This window comes from Malaclemys terrapin, chromosome 5 (assembly GCF_027887155.1).
Source record: "Malaclemys terrapin pileata isolate rMalTer1 chromosome 5, rMalTer1.hap1, whole genome shotgun sequence".
NCBI classification, from domain to species: Eukaryota; Metazoa; Chordata; order Testudines; family Emydidae; genus Malaclemys; species Malaclemys terrapin.
The window spans coordinates 30,786,778-30,809,697 of NC_071509.1; the positions used below are offsets into that span (position 1 = coordinate 30,786,778).

General features: G+C 46.8%; 1 protein-coding gene across 3 annotated transcripts in view; it reads right to left on the minus strand.

Annotated features, from left to right (window-relative positions):
• The window catches only part of TAPT1 (transmembrane anterior posterior transformation 1), a 104,001-nt gene extending 99,106 nt beyond the window's left edge, over positions 1 to 4,895 (minus strand). The window contains exon 1 of one of the 3 annotated variants that reach the window (XM_054029335.1): positions 4,623 to 4,895. In XM_054029335.1, the coding sequence (XP_053885310.1) occupies positions 4,623 to 4,863 (241 nt within the window). In that variant the 5' untranslated portion in view covers positions 4,864 to 4,895. The remainder of the gene's footprint in view (positions 1 to 4,622) is intronic. The other 2 variants (XM_054029336.1, XM_054029337.1) reach the window with 2 other exon arrangements.
• Between the last annotated feature and the right edge of the window lie 18,025 nt (positions 4,896 to 22,920).

Sequence of the window (22,920 nt, forward strand, 5' to 3'; positions counted from 1 at the left end):
TTTTGTTTATCTTAAGATACCATCACATAGGATTCTCACTCCTGGGTCTTAGCCTTTTTAAGATAAAAATACAGCTTTTATATTTAATTCATGTAGGGGTGCCGTAAATGGTGAGCTACATGTACTACTGGTTATCATTAAGGCAAAGATTTTTGTCACAGATATTTTTAGTATCAGTCACAGACAGGTCACAGGCAATACAGAAAAATTCACGGAAGCCTGTGACCTGAAAATATCTTTCTTTTTACTAAAAACATCACTGACAAAATGAGGAGCTGCTGGGCAGCTGGCTGAGAGTTCCGGGGACCCCTCCACCAGGTACTGGGCTCGGAGGTCCAGGGGCTCCCTCTGCCCGCTTAGAGCTGGGGTCCCCCTCCGCTCAAGGCAGCCAGGACCTGCGGGGTACTCCCTGTAGTGGCCAGGAGCTGTGGGGTACCCCCTGCAACAGCTGGGATATTTGGGGTACCCCTTGTCGCCCATGGCGACTCAGTCACTGATTCCGTGACTTCCGCGACCTCCATGACAAAATCTTAGCTTTAGCTATCATGCATCACCCCGCCAACTACGAGTCTCCTCATAATATTCTAGTCTGTTCCTCCTTGCAGGAGGCAAATCTCCCAAAACAATGTAAATATAAGATAGAAATGCGCCTCAAAAATAAGTGCAAAGCATTTTGCAAGACAAAAAAACCCCACTTTAACAAATACCCTCGAAACTGAGGGAAGGTGCGCAGGTGAGTGGGAATCCTGCAAGATGTTAGTTTGAGAGAAGCAAAAAATACAAGCAAGCAATTTTCCTTCTCCAAAGGTATCTATGCAGAATTCTCCCTCCCAGAAAGAAAGAAGCCTCAGGGATAGCTGAAAAGAAAATGAGAACAAATAAGCAATGAGGGCAAGGTTCACAGTTAACAAGTAGGTTTATATATATTTTAAAATCTACATCACAAGGAGGACTAAGATTCTTCTCAAAACTCAGAATCAAGCACAACATACAAGACTGTAGAATGAGCAAATGGGGGAGAGGGGCATGTAAAAATGTAGTCAACTGAAAATAATGGACATCCTAAAGCAAAACAAAACCTCTTTTGGTAAATGGGGAGAAGAACTTTTAGCTGCTTTGCAGATGTCTATGATAATGGAAACATCACTAAAACAGGCTGGTGCAATAACCTTGGCTCAGGCAGAGTGACATAGCTGTCTAGTTCAGACCAAATAGGTCAAAGCAATGTGAAATGCAATCAGATAGTCATGTAGACATGGTCCTCTTGGTAACAGTATTCCCCAATGAACTAGTGTGAACTGAAAAAAGTACTTGGGTGGACTTTATAAGGGCTCTAGTCTGCTCCAAATAGGACCCCAAGGATCTTTAACATTGAGTATATAGAGAAGGGCCTCATCAAGATGGCCAGGCACGTGGATGCAGGGGGAAAATTTTGGCAGGATCATAGGCTTAAGGTGGAACTCTGACATCACCCTGGAAAGGAATCAAACTAGTCTACACTACCACTTTATCTTTGTAAAATCTGATATACCATGGATAAGAGACTGGGAGCCAAAGCTAATGTATTTTGAAAGCTAGAGGTATTGCCATCCAGAAAATGACCTTCTGTATAAAAAACCCAAAATCATAGGAATGGAGAGGAACTTCAAAAGGAACTTTCATCAGTGTTGTCAGGACCATATCAATAATCCATTACAGAAGACCTCTTGATGCGGATTTTCAAGTTTATGAAGAGCTTGACAAAGGCACTGGTCTACTTTTGACTAGTTCGGGATATGCCAAAACCCAAAATATCTCCAACAGGAGTTTGGTATCACACCACCATACCTTCTCACAAGAAACATTCTATTCCCAAGCCTTCCCCTAGGCCAAACCCTCTCCATGGGCTGGAAAAGTACCTCTTTCCTTCACAAATGCAGCCTTCTCATGATCTGAATGGTAACTACCAACTGTATGCCAGTTCTATCCTCATCCTGACTGTCTAAAATACATGCTGTGTCCCTACTGCCATTTCCCAACCTGAGGCAAGAATTGAAAACTGGCAGCAGTAGAAGGGAAAACAAGGACTCAGTGGACAAATACAGACTGAAGAACTTTGTGCTTTATTTGTTTTGAGTATAATCTCCCTCAAAATGTAAGAAGTTAAAACAGACTTTTTTAAAGGACAAAGATACTGATTTACCTAAGGTATACTGCAACATGTAGATACTCGCATGAAAAATATAATATAAAGCACTAAGTAGAAAAGGAGAAACCCATTTATAAGAATGTAAACACAACCTTATCTATGGCTCACTCTATGCTCCCATTACATATAAATTGCTCTGTCATTTCCAAAATGCCAAGCTACTACCTTCTCGTCACTTGAATCCAGCTTAAACATATACTTATTTCAAAAGTCCCAGAAGTGAATCAATATGACAATACAAGCTTCAGAAAAATCAGTTATTTCCTCTTGTGGCCTCCCCAGAACATCCTGTCTATGCTAACTTGCTTATATTATAACAGAAGGAACTATTTTTAATTTTGGGAACTTGTACAATTTGAGCATATTGCTAGAGCCAGATATAAGTGAAGTTCTTTTAGTTTTTATATCAAGGTAAGTAAACATTAAGCAAAGAGAGTTTATTGTATTTTTTTTTCTAAATAAAGGTTTTTTTATTCTTAAAATCCATTATGAACTATTGGCTCTTATATACCTGAATTTAAATATTATTTATTCAAAACTAATGTTAAAATATATGTTTTGTATTTTTTCTACATAGGAAGACGTTTTAGAAAGATACCTAAACATATTATTTACTCAACAACTTTTTGGGTACATCAGTATAAATCCTAAATATAACATTCCATTTCCATTTTACTATAAAAAATTTGTAATATCGTAATCAAGCGAAATCAGTAGTTGTGGTAATTTAACGTTAATGCAGTTTCATCAATACCACAAAGGCAAAATGATGCTATAAATCTTATGACATAACAGTTGTCAGGAATGCGGTAGAATTTGAGGCTGATCTAACACTAGTAAAGCTTGAATGGAAATAATTCAGCTTTTAGTAAACAGTTCAATTAAAATCATACCTACTCTGTTTTTTATTCTAATGTAAACTTATGCTCAAATCCATAAAGCGGTAGATGAACAGTCTCAAAGTTTGATTTCTTCTTCAAACCTGTTTTCAAAAGCCATTTTTAGCAAGGTATTATGTTAACAGTTCTAATATCATATATAATAAATATCAATATTTAGAATCTTAAGAATTAAATCAGAACCACCAACACAATAAACTACACTAAATTAATTTTATTTTTTTTAACGATAAAAGATTTATCTATTTCTTCTAAAGATGACAGAATACAGGACTTGGAAACATCAGCAATTCAAGTGTAAGTCTGCATACAATTGTAGCTTGATGGCAAAAATTGTTACATTTTCCTTACATTATTTTCCTCTTACAAATGGTCATTTAAACTAAATGTAGCTAAACTGAAGACCACATATAACAATGCATAATTACATTTTTGGAGGCTTATACAATATACAATACTTATATTTCGTTCTAGAGACTAAATAGATTTCTCAAATTATAATATTCTGTATTAAGCAAATTCATTTATCAAAAACTGTTTATTCAGTAAGTGTTTTCTGTGCCTCAGTGACAGAACACTGGACAAACACACCCAAATAGTTCAAAACAGTATAATAGACAAAACACAGTACCTATCTACATCTGAATCTCTGTAAAATTAGTTTGGAATACAGTACACTATTTTGTGGAATCGTTTTCTTAGCTGAAGTCATAGCAATAAATTACCCACTGACTTCTCCTAACATTGATTTATAATACTTATCGATTACAGTTGATCTTTTTATCATTGTACACATTACATGAAACTACATGGAAATGCCACTATTCTGGTCCCCTTTATTGAACACAACTGTAAATTTTATTTAAAGATATAAACCACTTAGACCTTTTTTAAAGGTACATCACTTACCAAATCTAAGCATAAGGAGAAAATAAGCAGATGTAATGACTGATAAGACATTGTTAACTAGTTCACAAAGACTTCTGACGTCACTTAAGCTACCACAGATGCTACATACCACCCATATTTGAACTATGTTGCACAGTTTTTAAAGTCTCTGGCCAAAATTTTCAACCATAGGTGCCTAAAATGCTCTTAAACGGATACGCAGAATTTAGGAGCTGTGGATTTACCAGACCACGTTCACTTAGTAGCCTAAAACCAAATGTAAGAGGCTGACTTTAGGCACCCACGTTCGAACACTTTTGGTCGCAGACTTTAAACAGAGTGTTTGCTGAGTGCATCAATGAGACACTTACTATCGCAACACTCACATGACCACCGCTTTGACAGCCCGGAACCAAACTCCCTCTCTGAAAGGCCCTGCTTCAGCGCCCGCTGCTCTCGGGGTCCCGGGCTGTCTGGAAGGCTCCCCCAGTCCAGCGAGCTGGAAGGGAAAACTCCACTCCCGGCCTCCCTGGGGACCCCCCTCCCCAGCACGCTCCTCACCCCCAGCCAGCCTCTCTCCTCGCTAACTTCAACCCCACCCTTCCCGGCGCCTCACCCCGAGCCCCAGCCGGGCCCCTGCCCCTCACCTGAGACGCTTCTCTTCTTTTTCCGCTCCCGGTCGCTCTCGTAGAAGCCCAGGGTTTCGGTTCGCTGCGGCGGCTGCCCGGAGCCGCCGGCCGGCGGCCAGGACTCACCGCTCGAACAGCTGCTTTTCTGCTCCCCCCTTCCCGCGTCCTGCTGCTGCTGCTGCTGCTGCTGCTCCGGGGCGCCGCCTCGCCTCCCGTCCCCGCTGCTGCCGGGAGCGGCGGCATCAGCGACGCCCGCCATGTTCGCCTCCAGCAGCGCAACAAACTCCACTACCCCGCGCCCCCAATGTGCGTCATCGCCATGCGACGCTCCCGCACGAGCCTGACCGCCTCTCACGTCCCAGGGAGGGAGGAGAGAACTCTGGCCGCCATCTTGCGATAGGCAAAGCCATTGTTAACCATTTACTTTCCACGGGCCTCCTACTGAACTAGAGCTAACGTTTCAGCTCTCTCAGGCCTCACACAAACCTGCCCAGGGCCTGAGCGGGTCTGGCGCTCAATCTACTCTAAGTCCAGTTCTTTAGATGCTATTAAGTCTGGGGAGAGGATTTAATACAGAACGGACCTAATGGGCCATTCTAGCCTGGTATCCTCTGGGAAGCGGCACGGGCGAGGGATGTGCCGGCCACGGCTTCCCGCCACCCCCATTGGACTGGGGCTAGGGTGACTAGACAGCAAGTGTGAAAAATCAGAACAGGGGGTGGGGGGGGTAATAGGGGCCTATATAAGAAAACGCCCCAAATATCAGGACTGTCCCTATAAAATCTGGACATCTGGTCACCCTACCTGGGACGATGAACGGCGGCCAGTGGGAGCCGTGATCGGCCGAACCTGCCAACGCGGCAGGTAAACACACTGGCCCGGCCCGCCAGGATGCTTACCAGAGGTTGCCGACCCCTGCCCTATACTATACAGATGTCATGGGGAAGATCAGCCTTTCTCAAATTTCAGGGGGATTGTGTTATTGCCACCATTACTTCTGCGCTTAGGGTGACCAGACAGCAAATGTGAAAAATCCAGCAGCCTCCACTCTCCAGCTGCCCAGGTCTGAAGGCAGTGCCACTGCCAGCAGCAACGCAGAAGTAAGAGTAGCAGTACCACAACTGCTCCCCTCTACAATAACTTTGCGACATCCCCCACAAAACTCCTTTGGGCTCAGGACCCCTACAATTACAACACCATGAAATTTCAGATTTAAATAGCTGAAATCATGAAATTTACTATTTTTAAAATCCTATGACTGTGAAATTGACCAAAATGGACCATTAATATGGTAGGGCCCTACCTATCTGGTATACATTTGTGAAAGTTGGTAACACTGTCAATGTTGCATGCATATATACTGGGGCATAGGGAGATCAAATCACAAGTCAGACCAAAGAACACGATTCAATTTTATTTAAAATCTCATAATTCTAAAATGTTGGGGTTGGCAATACTGTTATTTATTTGTATCAAGGGAGCATCTAAGGTCCCCCATCAGGGATCAGCACCTCATTGTGTGAGGCACTGTACACACACATAATGAAGAAATGGTCCAGGCCCCAATGTGCTTACAATTTAAGTATAAGACAAGAGACAACAGGTAACTGCAACAAACAGTTGTGGGGAGCACAATGTAACAGCAAAACAATTAGTGTGATAAACAACCTAACTGGTATAAAGGGATGACAGGACAATAACAAATAGGATCAAGAAGTAGCCAAAGAATCACTAATTAATGGAGATATCCTATCTCCTAGAACTGGAAGGGACCACTAAGCTCTTGCAGTTCAGAAATAGTAGTTATTGACAAGTGTCCAATAAATGAATGGGGATCCAGTTGTGTATCCTGATCTCCATTTTAAATTTCTCCTTTTGTATGTTTTATTAATTGACCATGTTGGTTCATGCTGATTGGTTTTGGTTGATATGTTTTATTTGGATTTGATTATAAAAAGTAAGATGGCCGTTGCATTCAGTGCATAGTAATCTCTCTCCCTCCACACTTTATGACAAGGTACATAATCTTTTGTAACTCTGGCCTATATCAATGATTTTATAAGGCTGTCATTGAGCGATTTTTAGGTTTGAATTTAATTCAGTACACTGGATTTAGCACTTACAAACCATGCCATGGGATCTTTACTGACAATGACCTTGATCTTATATGAAAGAAGGCAACTGCAGCAGCAGAGTACTACCTGGCACTCTGTTTGTTTTCCAATTCAGTACTGGCTCCCATGCTATCTAGTGTAGGGTTACCATATTCTGTGCCTCCAAATGGAGGACACTCCACGGCCCACGGCCCCGCCCCCAGCCCCGCCCCAGCCCCTCCCCAACCCCGCCCCCTCCCCAAAGTCTCCGCCCCCTCCCCTGCTTCCCGCGAACATTTAATTCGCGGGAAGCCTGAAGCAGGTAAGGGGGATGTGGGGGGGAGGAGGCGCGGCCCAGGCTGGCCCCCCGGCGGCTCCAGCCTGGGTCGGCTCGGGCCCTGGGGTGCCGGCCCCGGCCCCCGGCCGACCACCCCCGGCCCGCCCAGCACTGCCGGCCCCCGGCGGCCTGGCGCACCCCCCAGCTCCCCGGCTCCCCGCCGGCCCGGCCGGCCCGGCTCCCCGCCGGCCCGGCTCCCCGCCGGCCCGGCTGATCGGCTCCCCGCCGGCCCGGCTCCCCGCCGGCCCGGCTGATCGGCTCCCCGCCGGCCCAGCTGACCGGCTCCCCGCCGGCCTGGCTGACCGCGGGCCCGGCTGATCGGCTCCCCGCGGGCCCGGCTCCCCGCCGGCCCGGCTGATCGGCTCCCCGCCGGCCCGGCTCCCCGCCGGCCCGGCTGATCGGCTCCCCGCGGGCCCGGCTGACCGGCTCCCCGCCGGCCCGGCTCATCGGCTCCTCGCGGGCTCGGCTGATCGGCTCCCCGCCGGCGCGGCTCCTCGCGGGCTCGGCTCCCCGCGGGCCCGGCTGACCGGCTTCCCAGCCCCGCGGGCCCGGCTGACCGGCTCCTCGCGGGCCCGGCTCCCCGCCGGCCCGGCTGACCGGCTCCTCGCGGGCCCGGCTCCCCGCCGGCCCGGCTGACGGGCTCCCCGCCGGCCCGGCTGACTGGCTCCCGGCCCGGCACCGCGCCCCCGGCTCTCCCTCCGGCCCCGCGCCCGGCCCGGCACTGTGACCCTGGTTCCCGGCCCCGCACCATGCCCCCGGCCCCGCACCGCCGGCCCGGCCGAGCACCACCGAGCCCTCCCGATTTTCCCGGACATGCCCGGCTTTTGGGGATTTCCCCCCGGACGGGGATTTGAGCCCCCAAAAGCCGGACATGTCCGGGAAAATCCGGACGTATGGTAACCCTAATCTAGTGAATCACTAGCACCAATACCTGTGGCACATGAATTTCCTAAGGACTGACCCAGTCTAGCTGTGCCTAATTTATGAGATGAAACACTCTCACTGCTTGAAGTGGTATGGCTCCAGGCATGATAGCATTATAATACATACTAATATCTCATTCACATTTTTGACTGCTGGACACAGAGTGAGCAGATATCCTAATTTTGCCATCCATAATGACATATCTTTTTCCCTAGAGATTACAGCTAATGCAAAGCCCATCAGTTTATAATAGCTTAACTTGTCCATTCCACATGCAAAGATTTTTGTGTTTTAATTATTATATTTGAGATTTTGAAGACTAGTGGTCACTACCCTAGCAAACTAAATTGAAGCCAACATTAGGGTATTCAGAGCCCTGGCATGAAAAAGTTTAGATTTTAATACTTATCAAAGATGCCATAGGAAGAAGTTTTAGAATTGTAGTAATGCCTCATTACTATGGTCCCAGTCAGGACTTAACTAAGAGTATCTCCTGTTTTCAGAACAGCAGCTCCTTCATGCTGCATCATGCAATTTATTTGGATTGAAATGTGCTGTTGAGTACCACTGCCCAGAGAAAGAATCCAGTTTCAAGCAGTCATCCAGTGTCATATCCATGTTCAGATATTTTCGTTGCAGTTGTGGCATCAGGGCACGTCACTGCCATGAATGCATTCCAACAGTTGTGCTAAGAGCATGACAGCAGAACACCCTGTTGCATATGCTAACAGGGTACACGTGGACCGAATCACCTCCCCTAGCCCCCAGTGGTATTCACAGTAGCAAGCAGAGTGTTTTGAATGATGCCCCTTCAACAGAAGGATTGAATGTTGGAATCAGAAGGTTCTGTGGCAGTTGGGAGTGACAATTGCCTCCTCGGAGGTGGATGTGAAGAGGTGCTCTTCAGGGACCCTTCTGGAGGAACAGAAAATGAGCGGTTACATTATCGGAGGAAATGGTTGCTTCCAATGTTTTTAACTACTGGAGTTTCACTTTATTTCTTTTCTGTGAGACAGTTGGCAGCATTGGAAAGAGGGATGAGACAGGGATTATTTCAAAGTAGTCACTCTTCCAACCAAAGAAAGGTTTATTTGTATATTAGCGAGTGTAGTGTGAGCCCAAAACTGGGAATCTCCTGAATTTTAATATCTGCTCTCACACTGCAGCTCTATGGTTTTACACAACTTATTTCACCTCTCTGCCAGTTTTCTCATCTGTACAATAGCAATGGTGATACCAATTTATCTACGGCAGAGAGGGTGCATTAGTTGATGTTTGTAAATAGGGGCGGCGGGTTTGTAGAAATTTTGGTGGTGCCCAGAATGCCCAGAGCCCGCCCCACCCCAAACTCCCCCCGCACCTGCCTAAGGCTCTGGGAGGGAGTTTGGGTGTGGGGAGGAGGTCTGGGGTGCAGACCCTAGGCTGGGGCAGGGGATTGGGGTGCAGGAGGGATGCAGACTCTGGGAGGGAGTTTGGGTGCAGAAGGGGTGAGAGGTGGGCTTTGGGAGGGAGTTTGTGTGGGGGGAGGAGGCCTGGGGTGCAGGCTCTGGGATGGAGTTTGGGTGCTGGGTGCATGCTTCATGCTGGGGCAGGGGGATGGGGTACAGGAGGGGGTGAGAGGTGCAGGCTTTGGGACAGAGTTTGGGTGCAGGCTCTGGGCTGGGGTGGGGGTGCAGGCTCTGGGAGGGAGTTTGGGTGCAGGCTCTGGGCTGGGGTGGCGGTGCAGGCTCGGGAGGGAGTTTGGGGACAGGAGGAGGTGCAGAGGGAGGGGGTGCAGGCTCTGGGAGGGAGTTTGAGTACTGGGTGCAGGCTCCAGGCAGGGGCAGGGGGTGGAGGTGTAGGAGGGGGTGAGGGGTGCAGGCTCTGGGCTTGGGTGAGGGTGCAGGCTCTGGGAGGGAGTTTGGGTGCTGGGTGCAGGCTCTGAGCTGCGGCAGGGGGTGGAGGTGCAGTAGGGGGGTGAGGGGTGCAGGCTCCAGGCTGGGGCAGGGGTGCAGGAGGAGGGTTGAGGAGTGCAGGCTCTGGGACGGAGTTTGGGTGCAGGCTCTGGGCTGGGGTGGGGGTGCAGGCTCTGGGAGGGAGTTTGGGGGCAGGAGGGGTATGTGGGAAGGGCGTGAGGGTGCAGACTCTGGGAGGGGTGGGGGGATGCAGCGCTTACCTGGGGCTCCTAGGCAGGATGAGCCAGGGGGCCTCCATGTGCTGCTACCCCCAGGCACTGCCCCAGCAGCTTCCTATTGGCCGCAGGGATGACAGCAGCACGCATCACAGACCCGACCCACCCCACCCAGGGGCCATAGGGAGAGGCCGGTAGCCACGTGGAGCAAGCAGGCAGAAGCCACTCAGCTCCGCTGTGCTACCGGTGGTGGGTAGTGGCCCCGGGGCCGTTTTAATTCCCCGGGGGATGCGTGGTGGAGAGTGTCCGGGGTTGGAAGACAGGGCCGAGGGAGAGACCTGTCCTCAAACAGTGCTGGAGCTGGGCCCCGGGCCAGGAATATTCCTGGTGCCCAGGCACCACGGGCCCATAGAACTCGCCGCCTATGTTTGTAAAGTGTTGTACAAATCATTACTGCCAGAAGGAATTCTGGTGATTGGATCCCAGGACAGTTTCCCTCATCACTTTAATTATTTAGACTTTTACCATGGTATCCAGATGTCCATCTCATTCGCATTCCAGTCACAAAATGTCCAGTGCTGCAATGACTCCGTCTCCTGACTAGGATGACTTGTTTGTAAACACCATCTCTAGCACCCAATGTTTTTTCCAATAGATACAAAGTGAAAGCATACAATGACACAAAATTTGTCTGAGCCCTCACAAAGCGCTACTAATTTCCTGTAAGAAGAGGAGCTAGAAAAAGGGCCATTACCCTTTGAAATCCATCTTGATGGCAGATCCTCATGGTCCTTTTTAGGCCTCTGTTTCTATCACTCACCCCTGTTAGATCAGCTACTTAGTCTGAAGATGAGACTCTCATTATCCAAAAACATTATTACAAAAAGCAAGGAAATACTTTGTCCCTCAAAGAAGCATCATAGATGGTCTATCAAGGAAAATGAGTTAACCATAAGTTAAGTAACAGATTCCGTTCAGAAATCCAGAAAAATAAATAGGAATGGGAAACTTAACAGAATGATAATTAAGCAATAAGAAAACAGTTATGGACACAGATGCTAAGACATGGACATGTCTATACTACAAACTTTTGCCGATTTGTTACGTTGACATAAAGCTGACAGTCAGCTGAACAGCTCTGCACTATTGTCATGAGCATGGCAAGCACACAATGCACGATTCTCCAGTATTTGTAGAGCTGCAAGAAGAGCCACTGGGAACATGGTTTCCCGGAGAGCAGATCACTGTGGAACATAGCGAGAACCAATTCAAGGTTGTTGGGGGCATTTATGGAGCAGCTGCAAACAGTGAAGTGCCGATTCTGGGCCCGACAAATGAGCACACACTGGTGGGATTGCATCGTAATGCAAGCTTGGGATGACGAGCAGTGGCTATGGCATTTTCCTGGATCTGTGTGCCTAACTCACCCCAGCCCTCCAGCAAAGGGACACCAAAATGAGAGCTACACTGATAGTGGAGAAGCAAGTGGTGATCACACTATGGTAACTTCCACCATGGGATTGCTACTCATAGAGTCATAGACTTTAAGGTCAGAAGGGACCATCATGATCGTCTAGTCTGACCTCTTGCACAACACATGCCACAGAATCTCACCCACCCACTCCTGTAATAAACCCCTAATCTATGTCTGAGCTATTGAAGTCCTCAAATCATGGTTTAAAGACTTCAAGGTGCAGAGAATCCTCCAGCAAGTGACCTGTGCCCCATGCTGCAGAGGAAGGCGAAAAACCCTCAGGGCCTCTGCCAATCTGCCCTGGAGGAAAATTCCTTCCCGACCCCAAATATGGCCATCAGCTAAACCCTGAGCATGTGGGCAAGACTCACCAGCCAGACACCCAGGAAATAATTCTCTGTAGTAACTCAGATCCCACTCCATCTAACATCCCATCACAGGCCATTGGGCATATTTACCGCTAATAATCAAAGATCAATTAATTGCCAAAATTAGGCTATCCCATCATACCATCCCCTCCATAAACTTATCAAGCTTAGTCTTGAAGCCAGATATGTCTTTTGCCCCCACTTCTCCCCTTGGAAGGCTGTTTCAGAACTTCACTCCTCTGATGGTTAGAAACCTTCGTCTAATTTCAAGTCTAAACTTCCTGATGGCCAGTTTATAGCCATTTGTTCTTGTGTCCACATTGGTACGGAGCTTAAATAATTCCTCTCCCTCCCTGGTATTTATCCCTCTGATATATTTATAGAGCGCAATCATATCTCCCCTCAGCCTTCTTTTGGTTAGGCTAAACAAGCCTTTGAATCTCCTGTCATAAGACAGGTTTTCCGTTCCTCAGATCATCCTAGCAGCCCTTCTCTATACCTGTTCCAGTTTGAATTCATCCTTCTTAAACATGGGAGACCAGAACTGCACACAGTATTCCAGATGAGGTCTCACCAGTGCCTTCTATAACGGTACTAACACTTCCCTATCTCTACTGGAAATACCTCGCCTGATGCATCCCAAGACCGCATTAGCTTTTTTCACGGCCCTATCACATTGGCGGCTCATAGTCATCCTGTGATCAACCAATACTCCGAGGTCCTTCTCCTCCTCTGTTACTTCCAACTGATGAGTTCCCAGCTTACAACAAAAATTCTTGTTATTAATCCCTAAATGCATGACCTTGCACTTTTCACTATTAAATTTCATAGATTCATAGATTATAGGACTGGAAGGGACCTCGAGAGGTCATCGAGTCCAGTCCCCTGCCCGCATGGCAGGACCAAATACTGCCTAGACCATCCCTGATAGACATTTATCTAACCTACTCTTAAATATCTCCAGAGACGGAGATTCCACAACCTCCCTAGGCAATTTGTTCCAGTGTTTAACCACCCTGACAGTTAGGAACTTTTTCCTAATGTCCAACCTAGACCTCCCTTGCTGCAGTTTAAACCCATTGTTTCTGGTTCTATCCTTAGAGGCTAAGGTGAACAAGTTCTCTCCCTCCTCCTTATGACACCCTTTTAGATACCTGAAAACTGCTATCATGTCCCCTCTCAGTCTTCTCTTTTCCAAACTAAACAAACCCAGTTCTTTCAGCCTTCCTTCATAGGTCATGTTCTCAAGACCTTTAATCATTCTTGTTGCTCTTCTCTGGACCCTTTCCAATTTCTCCACATCTTTTTTAAAATGCGGCGCCCAGAACTGGACACAATACTCCAGCTGAGGCCTAACCAGAGCAGAGTAGAGCGGAAGAATGACTTCTCGTGTCTTGCTCACAACACACCTGTTAATGCATCCCAGAATCATGTTTGCTTTTTTTGCAACAGCATCACACTGTTGACTCATATTTAGCTTGTGGTCCACTATAACCCCTAGATCCCTTTCTGCCGTACTCCTTCCTAGACAGTCTTTTCCCATTCTGTATGTGTGAAATTGATTTTTCCTTCCTAAGTGGAGCACTTTGCATTTGTCTTTGTTAAACTTCATTCTGTTTAACTCAGACCATTTCTCCAATTTGTCCAGATCATTTTGAATTATGACCCTGTCCTTCAAAGTAGTTGCAATCCCTCCCAGTTTGGTATCATCCGAAAACTTAATAAGCGTACTTTCTATGCCAATATCTAAGTCGTTGATGAAGATATTGAACAGAGCCGGTCCCAAAACAGACCCCTGCGGTACCCCACTCGTTACGCCTTTTCAGCAGGATTGGGAACCATTAATAACAACTCTCTGAGTATGGTTATCCAGCCAGTTATGCACCCACCTTATAGTAGCCCCATCTAATTTGTATTTGCCTAGTTTATCGATAAGAATATCATGCGAGACCGTATCAAATGCCTTACTAAAGTCTAGGTATACCACATCCACCGCTTCACCCTTATCCACAAGGCTCGTTATCCTATCAAAGAAAGCTATCAGATTGGTTTGACATGATTTGTTCTTCACAAATCCATGCTGGCTATTCCCTATCACCTTACCACCTTCCAAGTGTTGGCAGATGATTTCCTTAATTACTTGCTCCATTATCTTCCCTGGCACAGAAGTTAAACTAACTGGTCTGTAGTTACCTGGGTTGTTTTTATTTCCCTTTTTATAGATGGGCACTATATTTGCCCTTTTCCAGTCTTCTGGAATCTCTCCCGTCTCCCATGACTTTCCAAAGATAATAGCTAGAGGCTCAGATACCTCCTCTATTAGCTCCTTGAGTATTCTAGGATGCATTTCATCAGGCCCGGGTGACTTGCAGGCATCTAACTTTTCTAAGTGATTTTTAACTTGTTCTTTTTTTATTTTATCCGCTAAACCTACCCCCTTCCCATTAGTATTCACTATGTTAGGCATTCCTTCAGACTTCTCGATGAAGACCGAAACAAAGAAGTCATTAAGCATCTCTGCCATTTCCAAGTTTCCTGTTACTGTTTCTCCCTCTTCACTAAGCAGTGGGCCTACCCTGTCTTTGGTCTTCCTCTTGCTTCTAATGTATTGATAAAAAGTCTTCTTGTTTCCTTTTATTCCCGTAGCTAGTTTGAGCTCATTTTGTGCCTTTGCCTTTCTAATCTTGCCCCTGCATTCCTGTGTTGTTTGCCTATATTCATCCTTTGTAATCTGTCCTAGTTTCCATTTTTTATATGACTCCTTTTTATTTTTTAGATCGTGCAAGATCTCGTGGTTAAGCCAAGGTGGTCTTTTGCCACATTTTCTATCTTTCCTAACCAGCGGAATAGCTTGCTTTTGGGCCCTTAATAGTGTCCCTTTGAAAAACTGCCAACTCTCCTCAGTTGTTTTTCCCCTCAGTCTTGATTCCCATGGGACCTTACCTATCAGCTCTCTGAGCTTCCCAAAATCTGCCTTCCTGAAATCCATTGTCTCTATTTTGCTGTTCTCCCTTCTACCCTTCCTTAGAATTGCAAACTCTATGATTTCATGATCACTTTCACCCAGGCTGCCTTCTACTTTCACATTCTCAATGAGTTCCTCCCTATTTGTTAAAATCAAGTCTAGAACAGCTTCCCCCCAGTAGCTTTTTCAACCTTCTGAAATAAAAAGTTGTCTCCAATGCAGTCCAAGAATTTGTTGGATAGTCTGTTCCTCGCTGTGTTATTTTCCCAACATATATCCGGATAGTTGAAGTCCCCCATCACCACCAAATCTTGGGCTTTGGATGATTTTGTTAGTTGCTTGAAAAAAGCCTCATCCACCTCTTCCACCTGGTTAGGTGGCCTGTAGTAGACGCCTAGCATGACATCTCCCTTGTTTTTTGCCCCTTTAAGCCTAACCCAGAGACTCTCAACACTTCCGTCTCCTATGTCCATCTCTACCTCAGTCCAAGTGTGTACATTTTTAATATATAAGGCAACACCTCCTCCCTTTTTCCCCTGTCTATTCTTCCTGAGCAAGCTGTACCCATCCACGCCAACATTCCAATCATGTGTATTATCCCACCAAGTTTCAGTGATGCCAACAATGTCATAGTTGTATTTATTTATTAGCACTTCCAGTTCTTCCTGCTTATTCCCCATACTTCTCGCATTTGTATATAGGCATCTAAGATACTGGTTTGATCTTTCCTCCCAGTTTTGTCCTGACTCTCCTTTCTCTCTGTCAATATAGCCCACACTCCCTCTTGTTTCCGACTCATCTCCCCGGTCTCCATGTTCCCCACTTACCTGTGGGCTTTGCTCACCTGTCCCCGTCGAACCTAGTTTAAAGCCCTCCTCACTAGGTTAGCCAGTCTGTGTCCAAATAGGGTCTTTCCTCTCCTCGAAAGGTGAACGCCATCTCTGCCTAGCAGTCCTTCCTCGAATAGCATCCCGTGGTCTAGGAAGCCAAAGCCCTCCTGGCGACACCATCTTCGCAGCCAGGCATTCACCTCCATGATGCATCTGTCTCTGCCCGGGCCCCTACCTTTGACAGGAAGAATTGAAGAGAATACCACCTGCGCTCCAAACTCCTTCACCCGTACTCCCAGAGCCCTGTAGTCACTCTTGATCCGCTCAGTGTCACACCGCGCAGTATCATTTGTGCCCACATGGATGAGTAGCATGGGGTAGTAGTCAGAGGGCCGGATAATCCTCGACAATGCCTCCATAACGTCTCGGATACGGGCCCCCGGCAGGCAGCATACCTCCCGAGATGAAATGTCAGGGCGACAGATGGGCGCCTCCGTCCCCCTCAGCAGAGAGTCTCCGACCACCACTACCCTACGTTTCCTATTCGCAGTGGTGGCAGCAGACTCTCCAGCCTTAGGGGTACGAGGCTTCTCCTCCTCTACTGTAGGGAGTGATTCCTTCTTTCCTGTATCAAGAAGAGCATAACGGTTACCTATAACCACGGCAGGAGGGTTCGGAGCAAGGGTGGAGCACTGCCTGCTGCCAGAAGTAACCAGCTGCCAGTGTCCACCCTGAGCCATCTCCTCCTCCACCAGTGGTGTATCAGCAGTCCTGTGTACTGGGACAGCTACCTCAGCTGTCTCCACATGGACACTGTCGAGGAATTGCTCGTGGATACGGATGCTCCTCAACCTAGCCACCTCCTCCTGTAGCTCTCCCACCTGCTGCCTGAGAGATTCCACCAGCAGGCACCTCTCACATTGGATGGTCCCCCCAGCCTGGATATCAGTAAGTGGAAATTGCAAGTTATAGTCTTTGCAAAACCACACCAGGATCTGGGTAGAGGCATCCATGCTTAGGCACTCTGTCTGGCTACAGGCACAGGTGGAGGAGACAGCAGCAGTGCTGGCACAGGTGTTGCGGGTCTTCCTAACCATCGTAAGCCTCCCTCTGTCAAACTCCCGTCTGCAGCCCCCTGTCAGCTGAAAGGGTTGTTTAAGCGAAAAGTTATGAATGTAGTTGCTTTATAGGTATTAAGGGGAATCAAGAGAGAACAGATGGAACTGGCAAGGGACCCTCGCCCCCTTCCTGCTCCCTTCCAAACTCCCTTGCGAAACTCCCTGTTAGCAGCCCCTGGTCGCAAAGCTCCCTGGTTGCTTGTGCGCTGCTTTATAAAGCCCTGGCCTGTATGAATGCCCCGCCCACTGATGAAGGCTCAGCCACTTACCAGAGACTTCTAGCTTTCAAACCTTCCAACTGCCAGCCACAGCACACGGTCCTTCAAACAACCAAAACAAACAAACAGACTGACAAACACAAGCTCAGCTCACAGCAAGTAACCCTCAAACACAAACAAACACACACTACAGACAGTCACTTACCCCAAAAGGGTGCTGTATTGCTCCTCCTTCACCTGGAGAACTCCCTTGCGAAACTCCCTGTTAGCAGCCCCTGGTCGCAAAGCTCCTATTACTATTACTCCAATTTACAAGGTCATCCAGATCTTCCTGTATGATACCTGGTCCTTCTCTGTATTGGCAATACCTCCCAGCTTTGTGTCATCCACAAACTTTATTAGCACACTCCCACTTTTTGTGCCAAGGTCAGTAATAAAAAGATTAAATAAGATTGGTCCCAAAACCGATCCCTGAGGAACTCCACTAGTAACCTCTCTCCAGCCTGACAGTTCATCTTTCAGTATGACCTGTTGTAGTTTCCCCTTTAACCAGTTCCTTATCCACCTTTCAATTTTCATATTGATTCCTACCTTTTCCAATTTAACTAATAATTCCCCATGTGGAACTGTATCAAATGCCTTACTGAAATTGAGGTAAATTAGATCCACTGTGTTTCCTTTTCTAAAAAATCTGTTACCGTCTCAAAGAAGATCAGGTTGGTTTGGCATGATCTACCTTTTGTAAAACCATGTTGTATTTTGTCCCAATTACCATTGACCTCAATGTCCTTAACTACTTTCTCCTTCAATTTTTTTCCAAAGGCCTTGCATACTACAGATGTCAAACTAACAGGCTTGTAGTTACACGGATCACTTTTTTTTCCTTTCTTAAAAATAGGAACTATGTTAGCAATTCTCCAGTCATACGGTACAACCCCTGAGTTTACAGATTCATTAAAAATTCTTGCTAATGGGCTTGCAATTTCATGTGCCAGTTCCTTTAATATTCTTAGATGAAGATTATCTGGGCCCCCTGATTTAGTCCCATTAAGCTGGTCGAGTTTGGCTTCTACCTTGTATGTAGTAATATATACCTCCATATCCTTATTCCCATTTGTCACCCTGCCATTATCCCTAAGCTCCTCATTAGCCTCATTAAAGACTGAGGAAAAGTATTTGTTTAGATATTGGGCCATGCCTAGATTATCCTTAACCTCCACTCCATCCTCAGTGTTTAGCAGTCCCACTTCTTTCTTTGTTTTCTTCTTATTTATATGGCTATAGAACCTTTTACTATTGGTTTTAATTCTCTTTGCAAGGTCCAACTCTCCATGGCTTTTGGCCTTTCTCACTTTATCCCTACATGTTCTGACCTCAATAAGTAGCTTTCCTTGCTGATCCCTCCCATCTTCCACTCCTTGTAGGCTTTCTGCTTTTTCTTAATCACCTCTCTGAAATGCTTGCTCATCCAGCTTGGTCTACAACTCCTGCCTATGAATTTTTTCCCCTTTCTTGGGATGCAGGCTTCTGATAGTTTCTGCAACTTTGACTTGAAGTAATTCCAGGCCTCCTCCGCCTTTAGATCCACAAGTTCTTCAGTCCAATCCACTTCCCTAACTAATTTCCTTAATTTTTTAAAGTTAGCCCTTTTGAAATAAAAAACCCTAGTCACAGATCTATTTTTGTTTATCCTTCCATTTAGTTTGAACTGAATTAACCCATGATCACTTGAACCAAGGTTGTCCCCTACAACCATTTCTTCTATGAGGTCTTCACTACTCACCGAAACCAAATCTAAAATGGCATCCCCTCTTGTTGGTTAGACAACTACTTGGTGAAGGAATCCATCAGCTATCACATCCAGGAAACTCTGAGCCCTATTATTATTACTAGCACTTTTCCTTCATTCTATATCTGGGAAGTTAAAGTCTCCCGTGATCACACAATTCCCATTAGTATTTACTTCATTAAAAACATTAAAGAGATCTCTATCCATATCCAAATCAGATCCCGGTGGTCTAGAGCACACCCCAAGACCTATCCCAGGGGAGGCTCTGGTAGCTTTCTTCCCCGATGTGATTTTTGTCCAGACAGACTCTGTCTTATCCATTCCATCACTTCTTATTTCTTTACAGTTTACCTCATCATTGATATACAATGCTACTCTACCACCTTTACCTTTATTTATGTCTTTCCTAAACAGCACATACCCTTCAATACCTGTACTCCAGTCATGACTACTATTCCACCATGTTTCTGTTATCCCTATAATATCTGGTTTCACTTTCTGCACCAGTAACTCTAGTTCCTCCATTTTGTTACCTAGGCTCCTCGCATTGGTGTACAAACATCTTAATTTTTGCTGTTTGGCCTCGCTCACATTCTTTCCCAATTAGGCACTGACATTCTACCACCAGTATCCCATATTAGACTGGTATCTACACTACCCTTCCTCCTTATGTCCATTCTCCTACTGTATCCTTTTTTACTTCGTTTTCTTCCCTCTCAATGTTAAAATCCGGAGTGGAGATTACCTGGACATCTCCCAACCATCTCCTACAAATTCCTAGTTTAAAGCTCTCTTTATCAGTTGTGCCAGCCTCCATCCTAGAAGTCTATTTCCCTCCCTACTCAGGTGAAGTCCATCCTGAGAGAACAGTCCTCTGTCCATGAGTGCCTCCCAGTGGCCATACATCCCAAAGCCCTCCTTATAGCGCCACTGCCTGAGCCATCTGTTGATCTTCATAATCTTGTCACACCTCTGTTGCCCTTCTCTAGGAACAGGTAGAATCCCACTGAAGATCACTTGAGCCTCGATTTCCTTAGGTGTCTTCCCCAGCCTGGCATAGTCTTCCTTGATACGTTCCAGCGAGAATCTAGCCGTATCATTTGTTCCCACATGAAGGACAATCAGTGGATTCTTTCCTGCTCCTGTTAGGATCCCCTTCAGCCTCAGGTCCACATCCCATATCTTAGCACCCGGCAGACAGCACACCCTTCTGTTTTCTGGATCAGCTCTGGTTACAGGCCTGTCTATTCTTCTCAATAAGGAGTTCCCAATCATGTAGACCTGCCTTTTCCTGGTGATGGTGCAATTTTCTCCGGTCTATCCCCTGTTCCCTCTGGCTGCAAGTCCTCTCGATTCCTATTCTCCCTTGCAATCCTCTGCAACCCATCCCATATCCTCCTGGGGCTCATATTTGGTGTTGTTATCTCCATTGACTCTTTCCCTCTTCCTAAAGAACCAGCTGCTCTTCTCTTCTTCCTTGCCCTCCCACCTTCAGTGACCACCTACTGTGCCCCTTCTTCATTTTCCAACTCCGCAAACGTGTTCCTGAGCTCTGTTTCTCCTTCATTAGCCCGTCTTTTCCTCTGCCTGGTTCTCTTAGTCACATACTTCCACTGTCCACTTTCCTCACCCAGCAGCCTCCCCTTGGAGTTCTTTGGTCCTGCTTCCATCCGCAAGTTTGAGCTTTTCCCTTCAGCCTACTCATGTCTTTGCTCCATCATCTGCTCGAACCCCCTTCTAATCCTTGGCTCTTTTCTTCCATCAGCTCTATCAGGCGGCACTTCATGCAGACAAAATTCTTTTCAGGTACCCCCTCGAGGATCATGTACATACTGCAGCTTCCACATCCAGTCATCTTCATTGTGTCTTCCACTGCTTGGGTCACTACCACAGCTGCCTCTGCATCTGTCGTAGCCTTCCCACCTAAGTCCTGTTAGTCCGGGAAACACAAACCAAACCAAAACACCACCATCCACAGCAAAACAAACCCCCAATGAGCACCACAACACTGCCAGAACACCACACATTCCCTTCACTAGCCTGTCTGTTCCTCTGCCTGGTTCTTCTAGTCTTCCCCCCAAACTCTTCCAACAGAACTTCCACTCAAACTCCTCTGTTTACAGCTCTGTTTGCTGGCTCCTGTGCCGCTGCAGCTGTCTGCTACTGGTGAGTAGAAAGTAATTTTGTAGCCAGAAAATCCACTGTGGGGACCATTGTCATGCAAGTGTGCAGGGTCAGTTATTCTTTCCTGCTACGCAGGATTGTGACTCTCAGCAATGTGCAGGACATAATGGATGAATTTGCAGCAATGGGGTTTCCAAACCATGGTGGAGTGATAGATTGCATGCAGCCCACTTTGCCACAGACTATATCAACAGAAAAGGCTATTTTTCTGTGGTTATGCAAGCTCTGGTGGATCACTGGGGATGCTTCTTTCACATCAATATTGGCTGGTCAGGGAAGGTACATGACGCTTGCATCTTTAAGAACACAGGGATGTTCAGAAAGTTACAAGCAGATTGCAATTGATGATGTTGAAATGCAAGTAGTGACCCTGGGGGACCCAGCCTACCCCTTACTCCTCTGGCTCATGAAGCCGTACTCAGGACACCTCAATAGCACTAAACAACAATTCAACTACAGTTCAGCAGGTGCAGAATGACGGTTGAATGTGCTTCTGGTAGATTGAAGAGGCGCTGGCATTCTTTACTCACAAGATTGGATCTCACTGAGGAAAATATCCCAATGGTGATAGCTGCCTATTGTGTCCTGCTATCTGTGCAACAAAAGGGGAAAAGTTGCCACAGTGTTGGATGGTAGAGGTGGAGTGGCTGACTGCTGAGTTTAAATAGACAAATACACGGCTATTAGAAGAGCTCAACCTGGAGCTATATGGCTCAAAGAGGCTGTGAAAGAGTACTTTGACAGCAAGCCCCAGTAAGGTGTTGTGGTGTACTATGCTCTACCTGACCCTGCAGTTTGGGGATCTGTTAGGAACTGTGTGGTGCTTGGTGTACATGTAGGAATAGAACACTGACAATGCATATATTAATTTTGTGGTGTTTGCTGTACATTTATGGCTATTACACTGTGTTTATCACTGATTCTATAAGTTGTGTTACAGTATACAATAACAAGTAAGTGGGAGCTTTCACTACCACCAGGCATTCTGCAGCATATGTTGGGCACTAATAAAGATCAATTATTTTCCAAACAATACAGTTTTATTGACTAATGAAAACACTTCAAAAATTCTGTGCAAGTTAAAAGCAAATATGTTAAAATCTTAATACATTTATGGAAAGAAAGAAAGGGAAGGAACATTCATGCCCATTTTAGCTACACATATATCAACTGTAACACTCACATGTCAGTGTATGTGAAGCTGTGGTTGTCCATGAGTGTGGAGTGATAAGGGTAGGGATGCAGTCCTGACATCATGTGGAATGTTGGGGGAGGCATGTAGGGAGGTGCTATACTGAAGTTCTCCATGGACTGCAAAAGGAGGCAAACCCATGATTTCTGTGTCCACAAGAATCTGCAGCATCTGTGTTTGCTGCCAGAGAAGTCCCATTACATCTCCCTCTTCTTTTCCTGCTGGGATTCCTGAGCCTGCGTGCTGTTGGCTCTTTCTTTCTCCAAGCAATATTCATCCTCCAGGCCTCTGTTCATGGTATGATGCAGCATTGATTTACAGGATCTCACTTAATGGATGACATGATCCATAGGCCCTGACTTCCCCTCTACCGGGTCGGTGCTCGACCTCCCCCACACCCCTGTCCTGCCTCTTCCCGCCCCTGCACCACCCTCACCCTGCCCCCATTCCACCCCTTCCCCAAAGTCCCCACCCCCTTCCCGCCCCATTCCACCCCCTTCCTCCAAGTCCCCGCCCCTTCTCCGCCTCCTCCCCTGAGCACGCCGCATCCCCACTCCTCCCCCTCCCTCCAGGAAAATCCTAAGTGTCGCCAAACAGCTATTAGGTGGCAGGGGGAGGGGGCGGGAAGTGCTGGGAGGGAGGGGGAGGAGCAGGGACACCGTGCGCTTGGGAGGGGAGGAGGAGGCGAGGCAGGAGGAGCTTGGCTGCCGGTGG